At 25.4% G+C, this 16,351-nt stretch overlaps 1 protein-coding gene across 1 annotated transcript; it reads right to left on the reverse strand.

Moving 5' to 3' along the window:
- Nucleotides 1-1,462: 1,462 nt before the first annotated feature.
- On the reverse strand, nucleotides 1,463-15,762 carry LOC145752168 (serine/threonine-protein kinase ULK2-like). Its single transcript, XM_082568393.1, has 24 exons — nucleotides 15,612-15,762; nucleotides 15,423-15,515; nucleotides 15,214-15,255; nucleotides 15,016-15,048; nucleotides 14,892-14,928; nucleotides 14,418-14,588; nucleotides 12,931-13,004; nucleotides 11,914-12,015; nucleotides 11,682-11,740; nucleotides 9,759-9,892; nucleotides 9,556-9,656; nucleotides 9,313-9,433; nucleotides 8,168-8,481; nucleotides 7,629-8,031; nucleotides 7,181-7,304; nucleotides 6,838-6,942; nucleotides 6,495-6,553; nucleotides 6,096-6,239; nucleotides 5,886-5,980; nucleotides 5,447-5,667; nucleotides 4,168-4,286; nucleotides 3,460-3,599; nucleotides 2,937-3,075; nucleotides 1,463-1,695 (listed from the first exon to the last, which is right to left on the reverse strand). The coding sequence occupies exons 1-24, from the start codon at nucleotides 15,699-15,701 to the stop codon at nucleotides 1,640-1,642; spliced, it is 2,976 nt and encodes a 991-aa protein (XP_082424519.1). The 5' UTR covers nucleotides 15,702-15,762; the 3' UTR covers nucleotides 1,463-1,639.
- Nucleotides 15,763-16,351: the final 589 nt, after the last annotated feature.

Below are 16,351 nucleotides of genomic sequence, written 5' to 3' on the forward strand. Positions count from 1 at the left end.
AAATAATATGACGATAACCACTTTTAGTTAGTTTCTATTTGTTTATAATTCTTTTTTAATTTTTTGTATTTATAGGTTTTTTTAATTAATTTTTAGGAGTAAATTAATTAATATTTTTTAATTGCATAAATTTTAGCATAGGGCCTAGGCTAATCTATTTCTTACTTGTTTAAACGTGTTTTTTTAATTTTAATGTAAGAGTCGTAGAATATATTTTTTTCTAGAAAAAGACATTTTTTAAGTTAAAATTACTAAATGTTTTCATATAATTCAAATTTGTCTTTCCACTTATTTTGTGGGCAAATTCGTCTACATTATTTTTCCTTATTTTTTTTATCAGTTTTAATTTAAAATAACCCAATATATTATGAAATATTTTTTATAATAAACAATATTAACTGTCTATGTCAACTTAAAAATATGTTGTTTTGAAAAAACAATTTTGATGATGTTTAGTTTTTTAAATGAATAACAATGTGGTATGACAGATTTCCTTTTTGGTTTGTAAAGACTGCAAGTAAGAAAAGAATTTTTATAACATCATAAAATGTTTTAAAAGAATAATCAACAAAGGGTTTTAAAATATTTTTATGATTGTCAAAAGTGCAGGACTGTTTATTTGTCAAAAAATCCAAATGTTACCAGTGCTTGTATAAGTCACTTTAACAAAATGTGTTAACATAGTGTAATGTATTTTAACGACACGTGGGTTCTTATCTAAATTTTGTGTGGTTGCGACGTGGTGTTAGTCTTGTAGCCTTGCTTTTTACTTGTGTTTTATAATTAAGTTGTTTACCATCTCCTTTTATTTAGTTAAGTACTTGATTTGACTGTGTAGACTGATTTATCACCTATTTTATTATTTATTTCCTTTTTATTATATATGTAATGTGACGATTCTATTTAAATAAGATTACAACTTTTTTAAAACTGATTAAACAAAACTCTAAGTAAAACTTAAAAATGTCTAGCAAACGGGCGCATACTTGCACTATATTAATATGCTGTTACGTTTACTAAGGTTTAACGATACAGTAAACAACTACACAACAGACAGAAAACAAAATTGTGTTTTTACACCAAATTAAAATTAATAAAAAAATTTAACACGCATAGGATTAACAAAAAGCCCAACTATTCTTAATAAAACAGAAAACCAAAATTTTTGCAATTCTGATTGCTTTATGCTAATTAGTTCTGTCCTTAAAAAAAAGGCATTTCTTAGTTTTTGATACTCTTTTGCGTAACTAATATATTCAGATTTATACATCTATCTGTATTACCGTTATTGTTAGATGCTTTTAAACTTCTACTCAAGTTTGTCCGGTTTGCCCAAAAAGGAGTTCTTACGTATTTTTTTGTCATATTTTGTTAGTCCTAATTGATGATGTTTGTTAATACTTTTTTGTTGATCGTTTTTAAACAAAATCGTTTATTTTTACAAAGGTTTTTATTTTTTTTATTGAAGAAAAATTAAGTAGGTTTACAAATGAAATGGAGAAAAATAGAAACAATACTAATAAAAACACCCTTTTTATAAAGTTTTTACAAAAGTAATGACGTCAATTTTTTTTTTTAACTTTTTTTAGTGCAAATACAAACATATATTGCACAAAGTTGAGCAGAAAAGGCAATCATACTATTTGGTCCACATTTTTTCTAAATGCTTTAAACGATGTCCAATACAATTCTTATCTAAAAATATATAAAATAATAAATGTTTACTCAAAATAATGTTTAACCTAAAGAAAACCATATGTTAAAAAATATTATTCAAAAAAAAAAATATATATATATTATTTAAAAAAAAAATTTAAATAATAATACAAATAAATTGTTTGATCTTTTTAATATTATTTGTTATAAATAAAAATGATATTCATAAACAGCAATTAATTAAAGAATATTAAATAGCTTAATAGCAAATATTAAAGTTTTTAAATATTAGACAAAACAATCATACACACTAGACAAAATTTTCAACGATTGAAATTAATCTTTAATTTTTTCAAATAAACAAACATGATTTTAAACATATTAAACAAACAAAAATATTTTTTAACCCAGTTTCGAGTTGTTGATATCAGAATTTACATTAAACTAAGTTTTAAATGCTTATATTTTTTTTAAATTTTTAATAGATAAACAAGTATTTAATTATAATTAACAAACAAAAATTAATTTTTAAATAAAATTTTACATTACTAATATCATGATATACAATAAAATAACTTTTGTAATGCTTAAAAGCATAAACAAACAAAAACTAATTTTTTAACTCATTTTCAAGTTTTGTTTAATAAACAAATACCCATTAATTAGTAATATGTGATATTTAAATGTCATAAACAGAGGACCAGGAACGCATTATGATGTGGTACAACATAATAAGGTAACAAAAGTTAATTTTTTTTCAAAATTGGGTCTAGTAAAAAAAAAAGCAGAGGGGATTTAATACCCTTTTACCGTTTGCTTAAGATAAAAATATTATAAACAAACAAATATTATTTAAAAACCGTTTTTGAGGTATTAAAATCATGATATACATTAGACTAAATTTTGAATAATTTATATCAATCATTGATTTTTAAAGAACAAACGACATTTTAAATATAAAAAACAAACAAATATGATTATTTAACCCAGTTTTAAGTTTTTAATATCATGATATTAGAGTAATTAAAATTTGAACACTTTATACAAGTATTTAAATTTTAATCAACAATAAGCATTTAAAAATAATAAACAAATAATTTGAAAAATTTTAATGTACAAGAACAATAGTTTTTGCAAATTAAAATTTTCAGATTATATAACACTGGAATATAAAAATAATACTGACTATACAATATGTTTCGAAATGGAAGATTTTAAACTTTATTTAAATAAAGTTTTAAAATTCTTTAAAAAATAAAACAAACTTTTATTTTCGTTACATTTTTGTAATCTTTTTTTATCCAGTTGGTCATGAGCAGAAAGGGAAATTCCCTGAAGTAGCACCATCGAGGTCTGGTATCTAATCACACATCGTTGCACGCTTCCTTCAAACATTTCGTTTAACGCTGCACTTTGACACTATAGGTAGATATTAAAGTTAAACATTTGCTCTAAAATAACTAGTAGATTTAAAGTCTGATGTCTGGTATGGTGGTCATGGTATCAGATTATAAGCCAAGAGTTAAAAGTTAAAAATGCACAAATGCCCCCTTTTTATCCATAAACCGCTTCTTTATAAATGCCTCAAAAGCTAATTTCCATTTAAAATTTGAAACCTATCACCCGAAGGGAATATAAAAAGTATTCTATCATCTTTTACTTAAATCAATATTTTAAAATTTTTTGTTATCCATCTTAATTCCTAATAAAAAAATTATTTTAATTAAAAAATGCAATAAATTAAAAAAAACTATAACAAAAATAAATAAAAAAATTTTAAATCCGTTAAGATTTAAATTTTACCTCTTGAACAGCATAGTAATATAGAAGCCGATCTGCGGTTTTCAAATTGAATTTTTTAAATGATTTTATGTTGTATTCTGACTTGGCTTCTTTGCATTTTTGACAACATTGTTTGTAGCAGTTGTTTAGTTCAATTACCACTAAAAAAAATTAATTACACATATTTATTTTACATTTTATCTATTTATAATGAAGCTTAATAAACAAAATGTGTGATTATTGTATGTATGTAAAAAATTTTGGCGAAAAATTAAAAAATGTCATTCGTGGTGCAAAATAAAAAAAAATGTGGTGTGAGATGATTAACTGTGAGCATATATAAATTGTGAGTTGTAACCATATTATAAGATTTAAAATACAGCCTGTAGAAAAGGGTCTACAGGCTGTACAAGGCTCTCGACAAATATGTATAATTGATGCTTAAATTTTTTTACTAATTTAAAAATTTCTTAAAATTTTTTACTAATTTAAAAATTTAAATTTTTTTAACCAATACTATAGTATAACATTTAAGTTAATATGAGTTAGTATTAACTTTATAAATTTTTATCTTTTTCATTTTCAGCAATCTTTTTTTAATTTTTTATTTTTATTAAGCTTTTTAGTTATAATTGCAAATAATGAAAACCTTAAGTTTCTACAAATATATATAATAAAATTTATATTAACAAACATTGAAAACGAACTTAAACTTACAATTAAACTTACATTTTTTCATGTTATTGTAAAGTTTAAGTTCTCCTGCATTAACTTTATTACGAACTGTGTGAAGCAAAGTGGCAAGAATTTGTAACGCTCGAACATACAATAAAATTTGTTCCGCTTTTCTACAAAAATAAATTATTAAATTTTAATTTTGGCATTTTTTTTTTTATATATTCTGCAGGTATTTACATTGTCATCTAATTAAGGGATATTATTAAAACTTAATACAAATTAAATTTAAGTTGAGAGTTAAGTAAAAAAACAAGACTTCCAAAAACAAAATAAAAAAAAATTCCACTGTTGAATTATTTAAACGTTAAATTGTTATTATTAAAAAATGGTTAATCCATTAAAAGTTATACATAAATGGCTCATTTTTTCTCCTTTTTTGTATTTTGACATAAATGGCTAATTTTTTCCCCTTTTCTGTATTTAATAAAAATAAACTGACAAGAGAAAAATATTTACCAAATAAATTTTCTAAGTACTTTATGCTGTCATATCACTGAAAACTATTGTAGCAAACAAAAATATAACAAAAAACCATTCAATTGTAGTTACCATAAAATAAACACCCCTAATACCAACCCCCTTTTTCTGGAAAATGCCCTTCAATTTCAAAAAAAGTATCACTCAAAGATTGTTTTTAAAACCTTGTTTAAGGGGAAATGTTCAGTTAGTCAAAAAGTTTATTGTGATAAAAAAAGTTACTTAAAATTTAATAAAATCAACAGCCCCAATTAAAAACAAACAATATACTAAATTTTTGGTTGCTTGAGTTTTATGGTTCTCAAAAAACCCTATAAGTCTGATAATGCTATTTTATTTTATTAACCCTAGCTTTAAAAATATATTTCTAAAAAAAATGCTGTATAAGTTTTAGGAAGATGTTGTTTTAAAACTTTAGTACTCGGGCAAATGGTAAATAAAAAAACAATAGGCATGTTTCGGTCATTCAAGCGATGCCATATTAGCTATAGAGCCAAGTTTAAGGCATATATTTATTGAGTTAAAATCATTTATTTTTAAGTCTGCTATGTAAAATATTGTACAGTTGTCCTTGCATTTAGTCCTGTACACTTCTATTTTAGAAGTAAAATGAACTTAAAAAAGTCGAACAAATTGTTATACATTGTGCGCTGGTTTTCTCTTATATTTTACAGTACTTGCTAATTCTCTTTTGTACCCTATAGTGCTCGCTAATTTTCTCTGATACTTAATGGTCCTATTCTAAGTTTTACCTAAAGTCGTAAATTACTAGTGACTTATATTTTTACTTTACCTTTGTTCACTAGAAATATTGTGGAGTGGATCATTAATAAAAGCTTCATTTTGTTTTTTAGCAACTGATTGAGTAAGATAACCAAACTGGTTGCTACCAGCAACATGGTCTTCAGCAACTAACAAGATTGCATCACATAATCGATGGTAGAACAAGAGAGCATTCTCTGTAATTTCAGGAATTTCAGGAAAACACTGGGATAATGTTGAACTTTTGTGGGACTTTAAAAATAAAGTAAAAGTTTTACAATTATTTTTTGCTTATAAAAAAGTATTTTGCAAAGGGGTTGCATCTTTATTTAAAAGGTGAAAGGTAGTATACCCATTACCTTTAACTATTACAGGAAATTTAACCAAGCCGTTAATTAGAAACAGCATTTAACCATAAAAAAATCATTAAAAATATTTGAGTTGCATAGAAACAAAAATGTTTTAGTAACCCTGTCAATTTGTGTGTAACTTTGATTTGGAATGTCAACATTTGAAGATTTTTCTTCAGGAGTGCTTCCAATACTGAAAGTAGGTTTCGTGCCAGCTAAAAAGTATTAATTTATAGTTTTTTTTAAATTTTTTTTCTTCTAATCTATATAAAGTTGTAAATTGCACTTATATTAAGACAACTAAAAAACTGCTTTTATTATTTAACTCACAAGGTGGGGAAGTTGCAAGAAACTGTTTGGCTTGCTCCATTAAAGTTGGTTTGTCAGAGTTGCCAAGTAAATTCTTGTTCATGTTGTAGATAAGAAGTTGTTTGGAATCACTGGGAGAATTAGGTGGCGTACTGTTGTTGGATCCTATATTAAATTTTTTAATTCATTTCAGTAAAAATTGGAAAAAAAAAAATTGGTCATTGACAGTAAAAAACAATTCAGTTTCAGTAAAAAACAATTCAGTAAAAATTGGTCATTGACGTCAAAAATATGGTTAAAATATAAATATTTCAACATACGGATCAAATTTTCATAATGCTTGCTTAAATTTTTTTTGCTTTAGTTTGTATTTATTTTTGATAGCTTAGCAATTTAAAAAATTCATTAACGAGGACTTACTATTTAAACTATTTTCCTTAAATGCATCAATGTCCGCTTCCGTTAAACATCGTCCAAGCCTAATGTTAATAATATTATTTTGGTATATAATTCTATTGTATAAATTTTTTGTTTCAATTAAAACTCATAGTAAAACATGTAGTATGTTACAAAACCAATACTACAGGGCAGCAGTAAAGATAATTTTTTTTAAATAATTTTAAGGTAAAGTTTTTTTAAGTCTTTTAAAGTTAAACTTAAATATTTCAAAAATGCTATATATTAACAACTGGGCCATGGTATTTTTTTTTTTTAATTTTTTGCTTAAAAAATTAATTAATAAAAAATTCAAACAAGGTCGAACCTTGTCTGTATAGTTGATTTTGCTGAAGCACCAAACAAAACATTCTGTTTGTTGTTGAACAACATTCTCATAACCTGCTCAGACAACTTTCCTGAACTATTGCGTCTATAAAAAAAATAATAATCGAAAATTAAACTTAAATTACAGCAACAAATAACATATCTTGTTAGAAAATAATACAAAAAATATTTTATTACAGTCATATTGAATTTAAGGTTTTTTGTAAAAAAAAAAATTGTAAAAATATAGAAAAAATTTTTAAAGTGTGTTAATGAAAAAAATAGAAAGTTAAAAATGTTAACATTTTAAATAAAAAACATTTATAATCAAGCTAACATTTAACCTTAACAAGGCATTGGCATTATGTAATTTTTCATACTGGACAAGATCAGGAACGGTTTGGGCCTTACTCATAACACTAGAGGGCAGGGTTGGTTCCTCCAATTTTGAGGATAAACAACTTGATTCTACAAAAACAAAACAACAAAAATTTAAAAAAACTTAAAGACAAAAAAACAAATAAAAAATTTAAAAAATATTAAATTTAAAGTAAATATATAAAATATAGTAAAAATATGGCCAATTTTTAAGTTCTAAAATGAAAAAAAAAGATTTTTAGTGCACAGGTAAATTTTTTTTGCAACCTTTTTACCAAAAGAGAATATTGATAGTAACCAACCACAAAAATAAAATTACAACCCCTAGGGCTGGCTTTTAACTTGTATGTACTAATTTAACATTTAATTTACAAAATAATAAAAACTAATTATTAAAAAAAAAATAAAACCCACCATTTTTATCATGTGGATGTTCATGAATTGTTGAAAACTCTCGACTCACTCCTGACAGCCTCCTTGTCCTCCTAGTGGTCAGATCTGCTTGTTGCCGGGGTGATATTATCGTCGCTGTTGGTTGCTGAGGAGAATTGTCTGGTTGCTTTGGTGATGATGTCATGATTTGTTGCTGTGACAATAATGATGTCACTGCTTTTTGCTTTGGTAAGGTTCTTGAGGAAAAAGTGGGTTGCTTAGAAAAATTACTTTGGGTTTTTTCTCCCTGATATCTTGAAGTTGATGGAACAAAAGTAGTTGTTGGCGAAGAAGTGGGGTTTTTAGGAGAGGGAAGATTGGGTGATGTTGTTCGGAAACTCCCTGACTGCGAATGCTGGCGCTCCATTCGGGCAAAATTTTCCACCTTTTGTATAAAAAAATATATGTGTCAAAGTTCTAAATTTTAACACTTTAAAAGTTTAAAAAAACAAGCAACAACACAAAGTTTTGCCTCTTTTCTTAAATTTGGTTTAAGGGTAAAGACTTAAACAAATGCATACCTGGGTGGGAACGGGAATAGGTTGTTGCAGAGATCGTTCATTTTTTTGTCGCAACAATTTATTCTCACTCGGGGAACTCGAATACCTTACTCTGCCCCCTTCAGATGACCTTCTTGTAGAAAAGGTCACCTGACTTAACCTTCGCAAAGTCGGCGATTCGGAAAGTGGTGGTGGTGTTGCCAGAGAGCGGCGTTGGCCATAAGACAAAACTGGGGAGTTACAAGAGGGCTTTGGACTATTTCGGCCTTTTTGGCCACTAGGGGTGCGTTGAGTCAAGTTTTTGTTGTTGTTGATTTCATTTCCACAACTTTCATCTTAATAAATTAAGTTTTATAAATAAAAATAAAGTGAAATAAAAAAATGAACTTCATATTCATTTTAATCATTTAGTTTTCTTAATTAATATTTATATATTTAACTATGATCTAGTATATATTAAAACCGGTGGATTATATATCTTATATGTATAACGTGAATGTCCAACTTAATGGCTCTTTATATAAAAAAAACTTTAGTTTGTGGTGTGGTGGTAAATAATTACAGGCGTTTATTAGTTGCAACCATATTATAAAAAGGAAAGTGCTGCCCATAGGAAGGGCAATCGAATACAAATAAAATTACATTTTCTATTTTAGTTTTAAATTTTTTTATTATTTACCTATAATGTAATTGGTGAAACATATATAAACTTAAAAAACTAACTGACTCAATTAATTCATTTCTAATTCAAGTTAACAAATAAAAACCTTAATTTACGAATAACCAAAACGGTAAGCAAAAAAAATCTTAAAATACTAAAAAAAGATAAAAAATACTTTGTTTTACAAAGTTACATCTGCAGGTTAAAAAAAAAATATATATGTGCCAATACCATAACTAACAAAACTATGTATTAGCTATCGTATCACAAAGTAATAATAACTTATCATTAGAAATATGGTGCTTATAGAGTTTGGGTATATGTTAAAAGTAAATCGAAAAAAAAATATGATTTTACAAGAAAAACCTTAATGAAAGTAAATCTTAATAAAGGACCATCCTAATTAAAAAGATAAAATACCAATTAAACATATGCCAAAAAGTTAATAACAAAAGTGACAAAAATGTAAATATTTATAACTTAAAAAAATTTTTAATTAACTTACTGGAAGAGCCAAGTGGATGCGAGACAATAACAAAATCTTCAGAATCTTTGGAGGAAGTTGGAGAACTCGTGATGCTCATTGTAAGAAGGCAACCATCAACATCTACAGATCCTCTTCCAACCTGAAAAGTTAAAATGAACAAAATAATTAATTCAAAAATAAAAACTTAAATAAATTTTCAAAAAAAGATTTAAAAACTAAAAAAAAAAATTTTTAGCCGAAAACAAAACTTTTTTATATTACCTTGGGGGAGGCGGGGATTATACTTCTGGGATCAGAGTTATTGCTCGAAATTGGGCTCAGGTCATAACTCGCATGCCGCAAAGGCACTGGCACTGGGGAGGCTGCAATAAAAAGCCCTTTTCTAGTTTTAAGGGGTCATAACTTACTTTCAATAACCGTAAAAAAATTAAAAAAAACATTATGTAATTTTATTTTTTTCTTACAAGATTTTGCTTTGGAGTTCATTTCCAGAAAAGGATGGTTAAAAAACTCCTTAAAATTAATTCTTTCTCGAATATTTTGCTTTAATAGTTTTAATAAAAGATCCCTTAATTCTGGAGATGTGCCGGATGGAATGCTGTAACAAATTTTTTCTGCTTATTTTTTTATCACTTTAAAATTTCATATTTTCTTAAAATATAAATTTTTAATTAAACAAAAAATTAACAAGGTAAAATTTTTTTTATCACGTCTAGTTGACAAATTCGGCTAATTTATACGCAAAAAGTTTTAAAATAAAATTATTAAGCCTAATTACATATGCAACTCTTGCATAAAATTATATATGATACTTTTTCTAAAAAATTAAAACAATGCCTAATTAAACAAACACAAAAAAACTTGTTGCTCTCCTTTCTTTGTCTTATATATAACTTTTTATATAAAATAAAATTAAACAAGGCAGTTACTTAAAGCCTTCACGGGGAAAGTCCCAAAATTAATTCCACCTAAAAGGTTGCAACTCAGGATATGCATGTGATCAATACATGACGAAATATTAAATAATAGTAATTTGGCAGTATGTTGCAACATTTAACTAATTTATGGCAAAATATTTCGGGTTTTAATTTAAATGAAAATGTTAAATAAGTGGCTAGATAGATGTGGATAGATAGATTATTATATAAAAAGTATATATCAAAGTTTAATTAATATACAAATGTAAGGTATAAATATGGTTTTGAGTTGATGTCTAAGAATCATTAGAGGAACTTTTAGTTGAGATTATAAAGATAACAAGACGTTTTAGAACCAAACAAGTAATTGGTAAATTTAAAACTGTTCAGTATACATGATTTAAATAAAATGCATATATGGTAATTGAGTTTAGTTTTTAAAATTTATAAGTTAAAACCATTAGAAAAAAGCTGAAATAATTCCTGATTTAAAAAAAAAATAATAAATTTAATTCTGATAAATGATGAATTGCAGACATTGAGGAAAAAACTGCAGCCATTAAATAAATTTAATAACAAAAAATAAAGCCCTTGCAGCCCTTTAGGCTATTTTTTATGAGTCTATTAACCAGTTACCAACAAGATTATTACAGAAGTTTGTAAAAAGAATTTTATTTATATAAAAATTTATATTTTGTTATTTTTTTTTTAGAAATTATTTAAACAAGATGCCTAAACAATAAATAAGTTTAACAAAAAACAAAAATACAACACTTAGAACATAGGTGACAATGGTGTTTATGATGTCATAATATTTTTTTAAGTTAATTTGACCTTGTATGGTACAGCCAACGTTTTTTTAACAAAGTTTTTTTGTTAAAAAATTTTATACATAGGTGGGCACAGTTAACCGAAAAAGTAACTTCGTTAATTGATAATTTGTAACACAATACGTTGGCTTCGTTAACAGTAGTTGGTTATATTAAATGAAATGTAACGAAATGTTAAAATTTAATTAAAACAAGCAAAGAAAATACCTCTTTTTTTAAAAAAACAATAGTTTTTATCTTAATTGATATTTTACCTGAACGAACAAAAGTTTAAAGAACGTTGTCAAAACTGGCATAATGCCCAAATAAAAATAGTAGTTACATACACCATTAAAAAATTGCAATGTTTAAACCCGATAAACGGCAAAATTAAACAAATATATCCCCATAATACTACAATTTTCTTGTAAAAATAATGAGTTAACGAACTTAATTTAACAGAAGCACAATTTAAAGAAAGTTAACATGTTCGATAATGATTTTTAAGTTAAATTTTACCTAAAAATTCAACTTCGTTAACTAACAATTAACGCATTAACGGTTTGGTGCCACCCTTTCATATATATGCAAACTAAAAAAAACTATTTATCCAATATTCAAACTGAATAGGCTATAAACTTTTAAATTTATAAAAACTTACTTTGGGATCATCTTTCTGTTTCTTTCGTACATGTTTCGTAGTTCTTGCGGTGTACTAGCCTAAAATATATATATATTTAACAAAAATGAAATACCATTTTGCAGAATAAAAAATAACAATCATTTTGCAACAATTCTAAAAAAGTTACAAAAAATATTTAATTTGCTAAGTTTTTAAACGATTTTATAATTTTATTTTAATAATCGTTAACAATATTTATGTAACAATTTACCTGATAAGGAGCTTTACCAACTAAACATTGAAACAGAATTGTTCCGATGCTCCATAGGTCAGCTTTTGCATCGTAATGCTTTGATGTTATTACTTCAGGTGCCTTGAACATAAAATTAAATATTAATTATGCAGTTTATTTTATAACAGTTTAAAAAAGTTTGTTTAATAAAAAAAATTGACTTAATTGTTGTAGGGTACCTAAAGTAATGTAGTCCTAATTTTAAAAATTACCGTAAATTGATTACCAGTATCATTTTATTTTTTTGTGTTGGTTAAAAACAGCAATATATTATAATCGTCTATTACTCAACAAAACAAAGTTTTTAAATCCGACAAAACAGATAACAAAGTCAGTAGGTTTAACTGAAAATTTATAGATCTTTAAAATCTAATCAATATCTCAGTTTGAGAGTAACCTAATTTTAAAATCTTTTAAATGTAGTTAATAATGGGTTTATAATCTTTTATTGTCTTTTATTAATTAAAAAAAAAATTACAACAATTTAAGTGCCACCAAGTTGTATTTAGAACATCTCCCAGTGTGTTTCATGAGATAATTGTTTAAATTGAACCAATAAAAACAAAAGCTATCCATTTTGGTTTGTTTATATAGTCATTTAGTTCAGTACAATAAATTTTATACTTTTATTACAAATAAGGATAACTTGTAGTTTCTAATCCTTGCCATTTTTTTTTTACTTTTAGGGCTTATTACTTTATATAATGATAGGTTATTACTATTTATAATTGCAATAATAAACACATATTATTTTTGTTAATTTTACAATTCTTGCATATAATTACTTGTCGGTCCCTACATTTTTGAAGGACCGCAAACTACAAGTGATACAAATATCTATTTAACAATTAATATTCAACAAACTTATGCTTTATCCACATGGTCTTAAATTAAAGCTTAAATCACTGAAAAAAATGATGAGTAACGGTAAAAAATAATCCCATAAATTTTAGTATGCTTAATTGATAAAAAGAATATTTGATAATATAAACATACCATGTACATGGGTGAACCACATAACGTAGCTGCCATCATATCCCCCTGCAGATGACGGGCAAAGCCAAAATCAGCTGTAAAATAAAATTGAATTACTTTTTATCAATTAAGTTTTCATGAGAAAAAATAATCTAGTGATAAAAAAAAATTTACAAGTTTTGTGTAAAAAAAATTAAGTATTTTTAATTTTGAAAATATGTGTTATCCCAGTTTATTAAATCCAAGTTATACCAAAAAAATAAATTAAATATTTACAAGTCATTGCCTATTTAAACAACAATAAACTACAACCAATTGAACAAAATTTATAGTAACATAAAAATGGGTTATATTTATTTAAAAGTATTATATACAATTTAAAATACTAGCAATTGACCTACTTATTTATAAATGCAATATTTAATAAATTAAAAGATTATTTTACATATGTATCAAAATATAATTTATAAAATAAATCAGCATTTAAATTTTTCAATTCTTTCAAATATTTTAAAATTTTTGATTGGTATTAAATGTTTTAATTATAATAGAATAAAGAGAAAAAAATGTGATGCTGGCTCAAGAATTAAGTAGTAATACTTCAACAGGATTTCCTTTAGAATGTAAGCAGAAGAAATATTGGGCAATTTCCACTTAAACAGATGTTTAAAACCTATTTATTATACTACCAAATTAAATATTTACAAAAAAATTATATAACTTAAATATTATTTAACTTTAATTAATATTAAAATATTAAATTTCAATCAACTAAAATATCATTTTTGCTTGAATTTATATAATTACACCAATATCTTATCAGCACATTCGAGAAAAAACTTTAAAACAACAACATTGATAACTAAACAAATAAAAACCATGATGTCACAACAAAATTGTTGTTTATGAATAACAGTTAATAGTCTATTTAATGCTTCGCAATCGATTATGCTATGTTATTGCTTAATAAAATAATTTTGTGCTGGTAATGATTTGCCATCATTTATCAAAAGCTTAACTAACCATTTTTTAAACAAAAAAAACAATAAATAAGACATATACTTAATTAACTAAAAAAGATTAAGAAAAAAAATACTAGATTATGACTAATACAAAATATTTTGCTAATTACCATTTAAGGAAATGGAAGTAAATAATCACAGTAATATTAATAAGTATGCTATACATAATATAAATTTTGTTTAACATATTGCCAAATCTATTAATTGAAACCCATACAAATAAAACCCATTTAAATACAATAAAAAACAGCTTAAATTAAAAAGCATATTATAAAGGATGGTAGCTTAATCAATAAATGCCCAAAACTATAAAATAAGTCCCTTAAAAAACATACATAATCCACTTACTAGACCATATCAATATAATGTTTGTCTAAATACACGAATAAAACAACACAGACCCTGCACTACAAATCAATAGTTTAAGGCACAACAATGCAATGTAGGCCTACTTAGATATAATTTAAATACAACAACAAAACTTACCAATTTTCACAATGATTTCGTGCGGTTTTGGATTCAGGTTTTTATGAGAAAGTAGCAGGTTTTGGGGTTTAAGATCTCGATGTAAAATACCCTTAGAATGTAAGATGTTCATAGCTGAACAAATCTGCTGGAGAAAACTATGAATCGTGTCTTCACTTAAGGTCCCTTTTGCTGTTAAAACAATTTTTTTTTAATTTTTTTTATACAAAAAGCTAACAAATTATAAAAATATTTTGGGGAATTTAATTTGTCTTTAAGAAAAATATTAAGCACCTGCTCTCCAAGCTGCATTTTTACTTTTTTTGCCTGCACACTAAACAGCAGTTTTTTTATTTTAAAGGGTTTTAATTAAACGTAATCTATGTTTTATTATTTAAAATTTGCTAACTTCTTGTACAAAACAAAAAAAAAAACAGTTTTTTAATAAATAACAGTAAGCCAAGTTTAACTTTAAAACAATTACAAGAAAACTACCTTGAAGATAATCTGCCAAATCTCCTCCATTACAATACTAAAAAGAAATCATATATCATTAAGATTTATTTAAAATAATAATTTAAAAATAGGATAATTAAATATGTAAAATTCAATACTTTACCTCCATCACTAAATAAACATGTTGAGCTGATTCCTAAAAAAAGAAAAATATCAAACAATTATTCTAAGTAACTAACTCAAAAGTGAATAAGCAATAGGATTTGTCATTTCTTACTTTTGTAATATCATTTTATTAAAAAGTTATGCACAAGAAAATCTAGTTCAAATTTAAATAAACATTATTATATATTGAACACACCTTGCATTCAAACAACTGAACAATATTTGGGTGGTGCAACTCCTAAAAATAGAAATAAAGTTTCGTTGTAAAACAAATCAAAAAAAATATTTTTTTATGAATATTATATTACCATGTACAAAACACAAATAATACCATCTTTTTTAAAATTCTTATAACTAAAAATTAACTTTATTAAAATAGTATAAAATAAACAATTAAAATCTTACTTTTAATATCTTGATTTCTTTCTGAAGAACAGTTTGAGCTCTTCCAACTTTCTTTTTATTGATGCACTTAACAGCAACAAATTGATCTCGGCGCTGAACAAGTAAAAACCAATATTTGAAATGTGCAATGTATAAAATTTGTCTCGACTAGCAAGTTAAAAATATATTAATTTTTTTGAAGTTACTTACTGCTTTGTGTCTTCCTTTATATACAAGTGCAAAGGCTCCATGACCAATAAGATCCGACTTGCTATATTGATAATCACCTACTGACTCCATTTTGCCCTTAGACTGGGTTTTACATCAAAAAAATAATTTATAATTCATGTAATCTCTAATATCTTTATTCTATTGAAAATAAATACTTTTTTTAATCTGACATTTGCTTTAGCAGTCTAGCACAACTGATAAATTTAACCACCTTAAAAGATAATTTAAGCAGTATACAACTAACAAACTCAGGCCTATTAAATGCTAATTAAACTATTTTGTTGTCTCACTTTCTGACATTGCTTTACTCTGCGGTTTTGTAGCAGGCCAAATCTTCTGGCGACTTTCTTAACCAGCTTATAAGTTTTCTATTGTTCGAAATTTGAACAAATCTGACTTATTATTACAGCTTTATAAGCTAGGTCACTCACTTGCTGAATGACCTCGTAACGAAACTAAACAAAAAAGAACGATTTTATGACAGCAACAAATTTTCTTTTATACCAACTAGCTACGCTCGAGTGATTATGTGCACAACAAAGACGGGACAAACAGCTGATCAATGTTGATTTTCGAGTTACTTAAGCGAATCGTTCTTTTCTTATTATTATAAAAGTTGATTTTTATAGATTCAAAAAGCAAAATATTGTATTTCTCCGAATTTTTCATGTTCTAAATAAGCTGTTGAGTGACTGGTTTAAAAATATGCTTCTCCCAAG

The sequence above is a fragment of the Corella eumyota genome, chromosome 5, assembly GCF_963082875.1.
Source record: "Corella eumyota chromosome 5, kaCorEumy4.1, whole genome shotgun sequence".
In the NCBI taxonomy this organism is placed as follows: Eukaryota; Metazoa; Chordata; class Ascidiacea; order Phlebobranchia; family Corellidae; genus Corella; species Corella eumyota.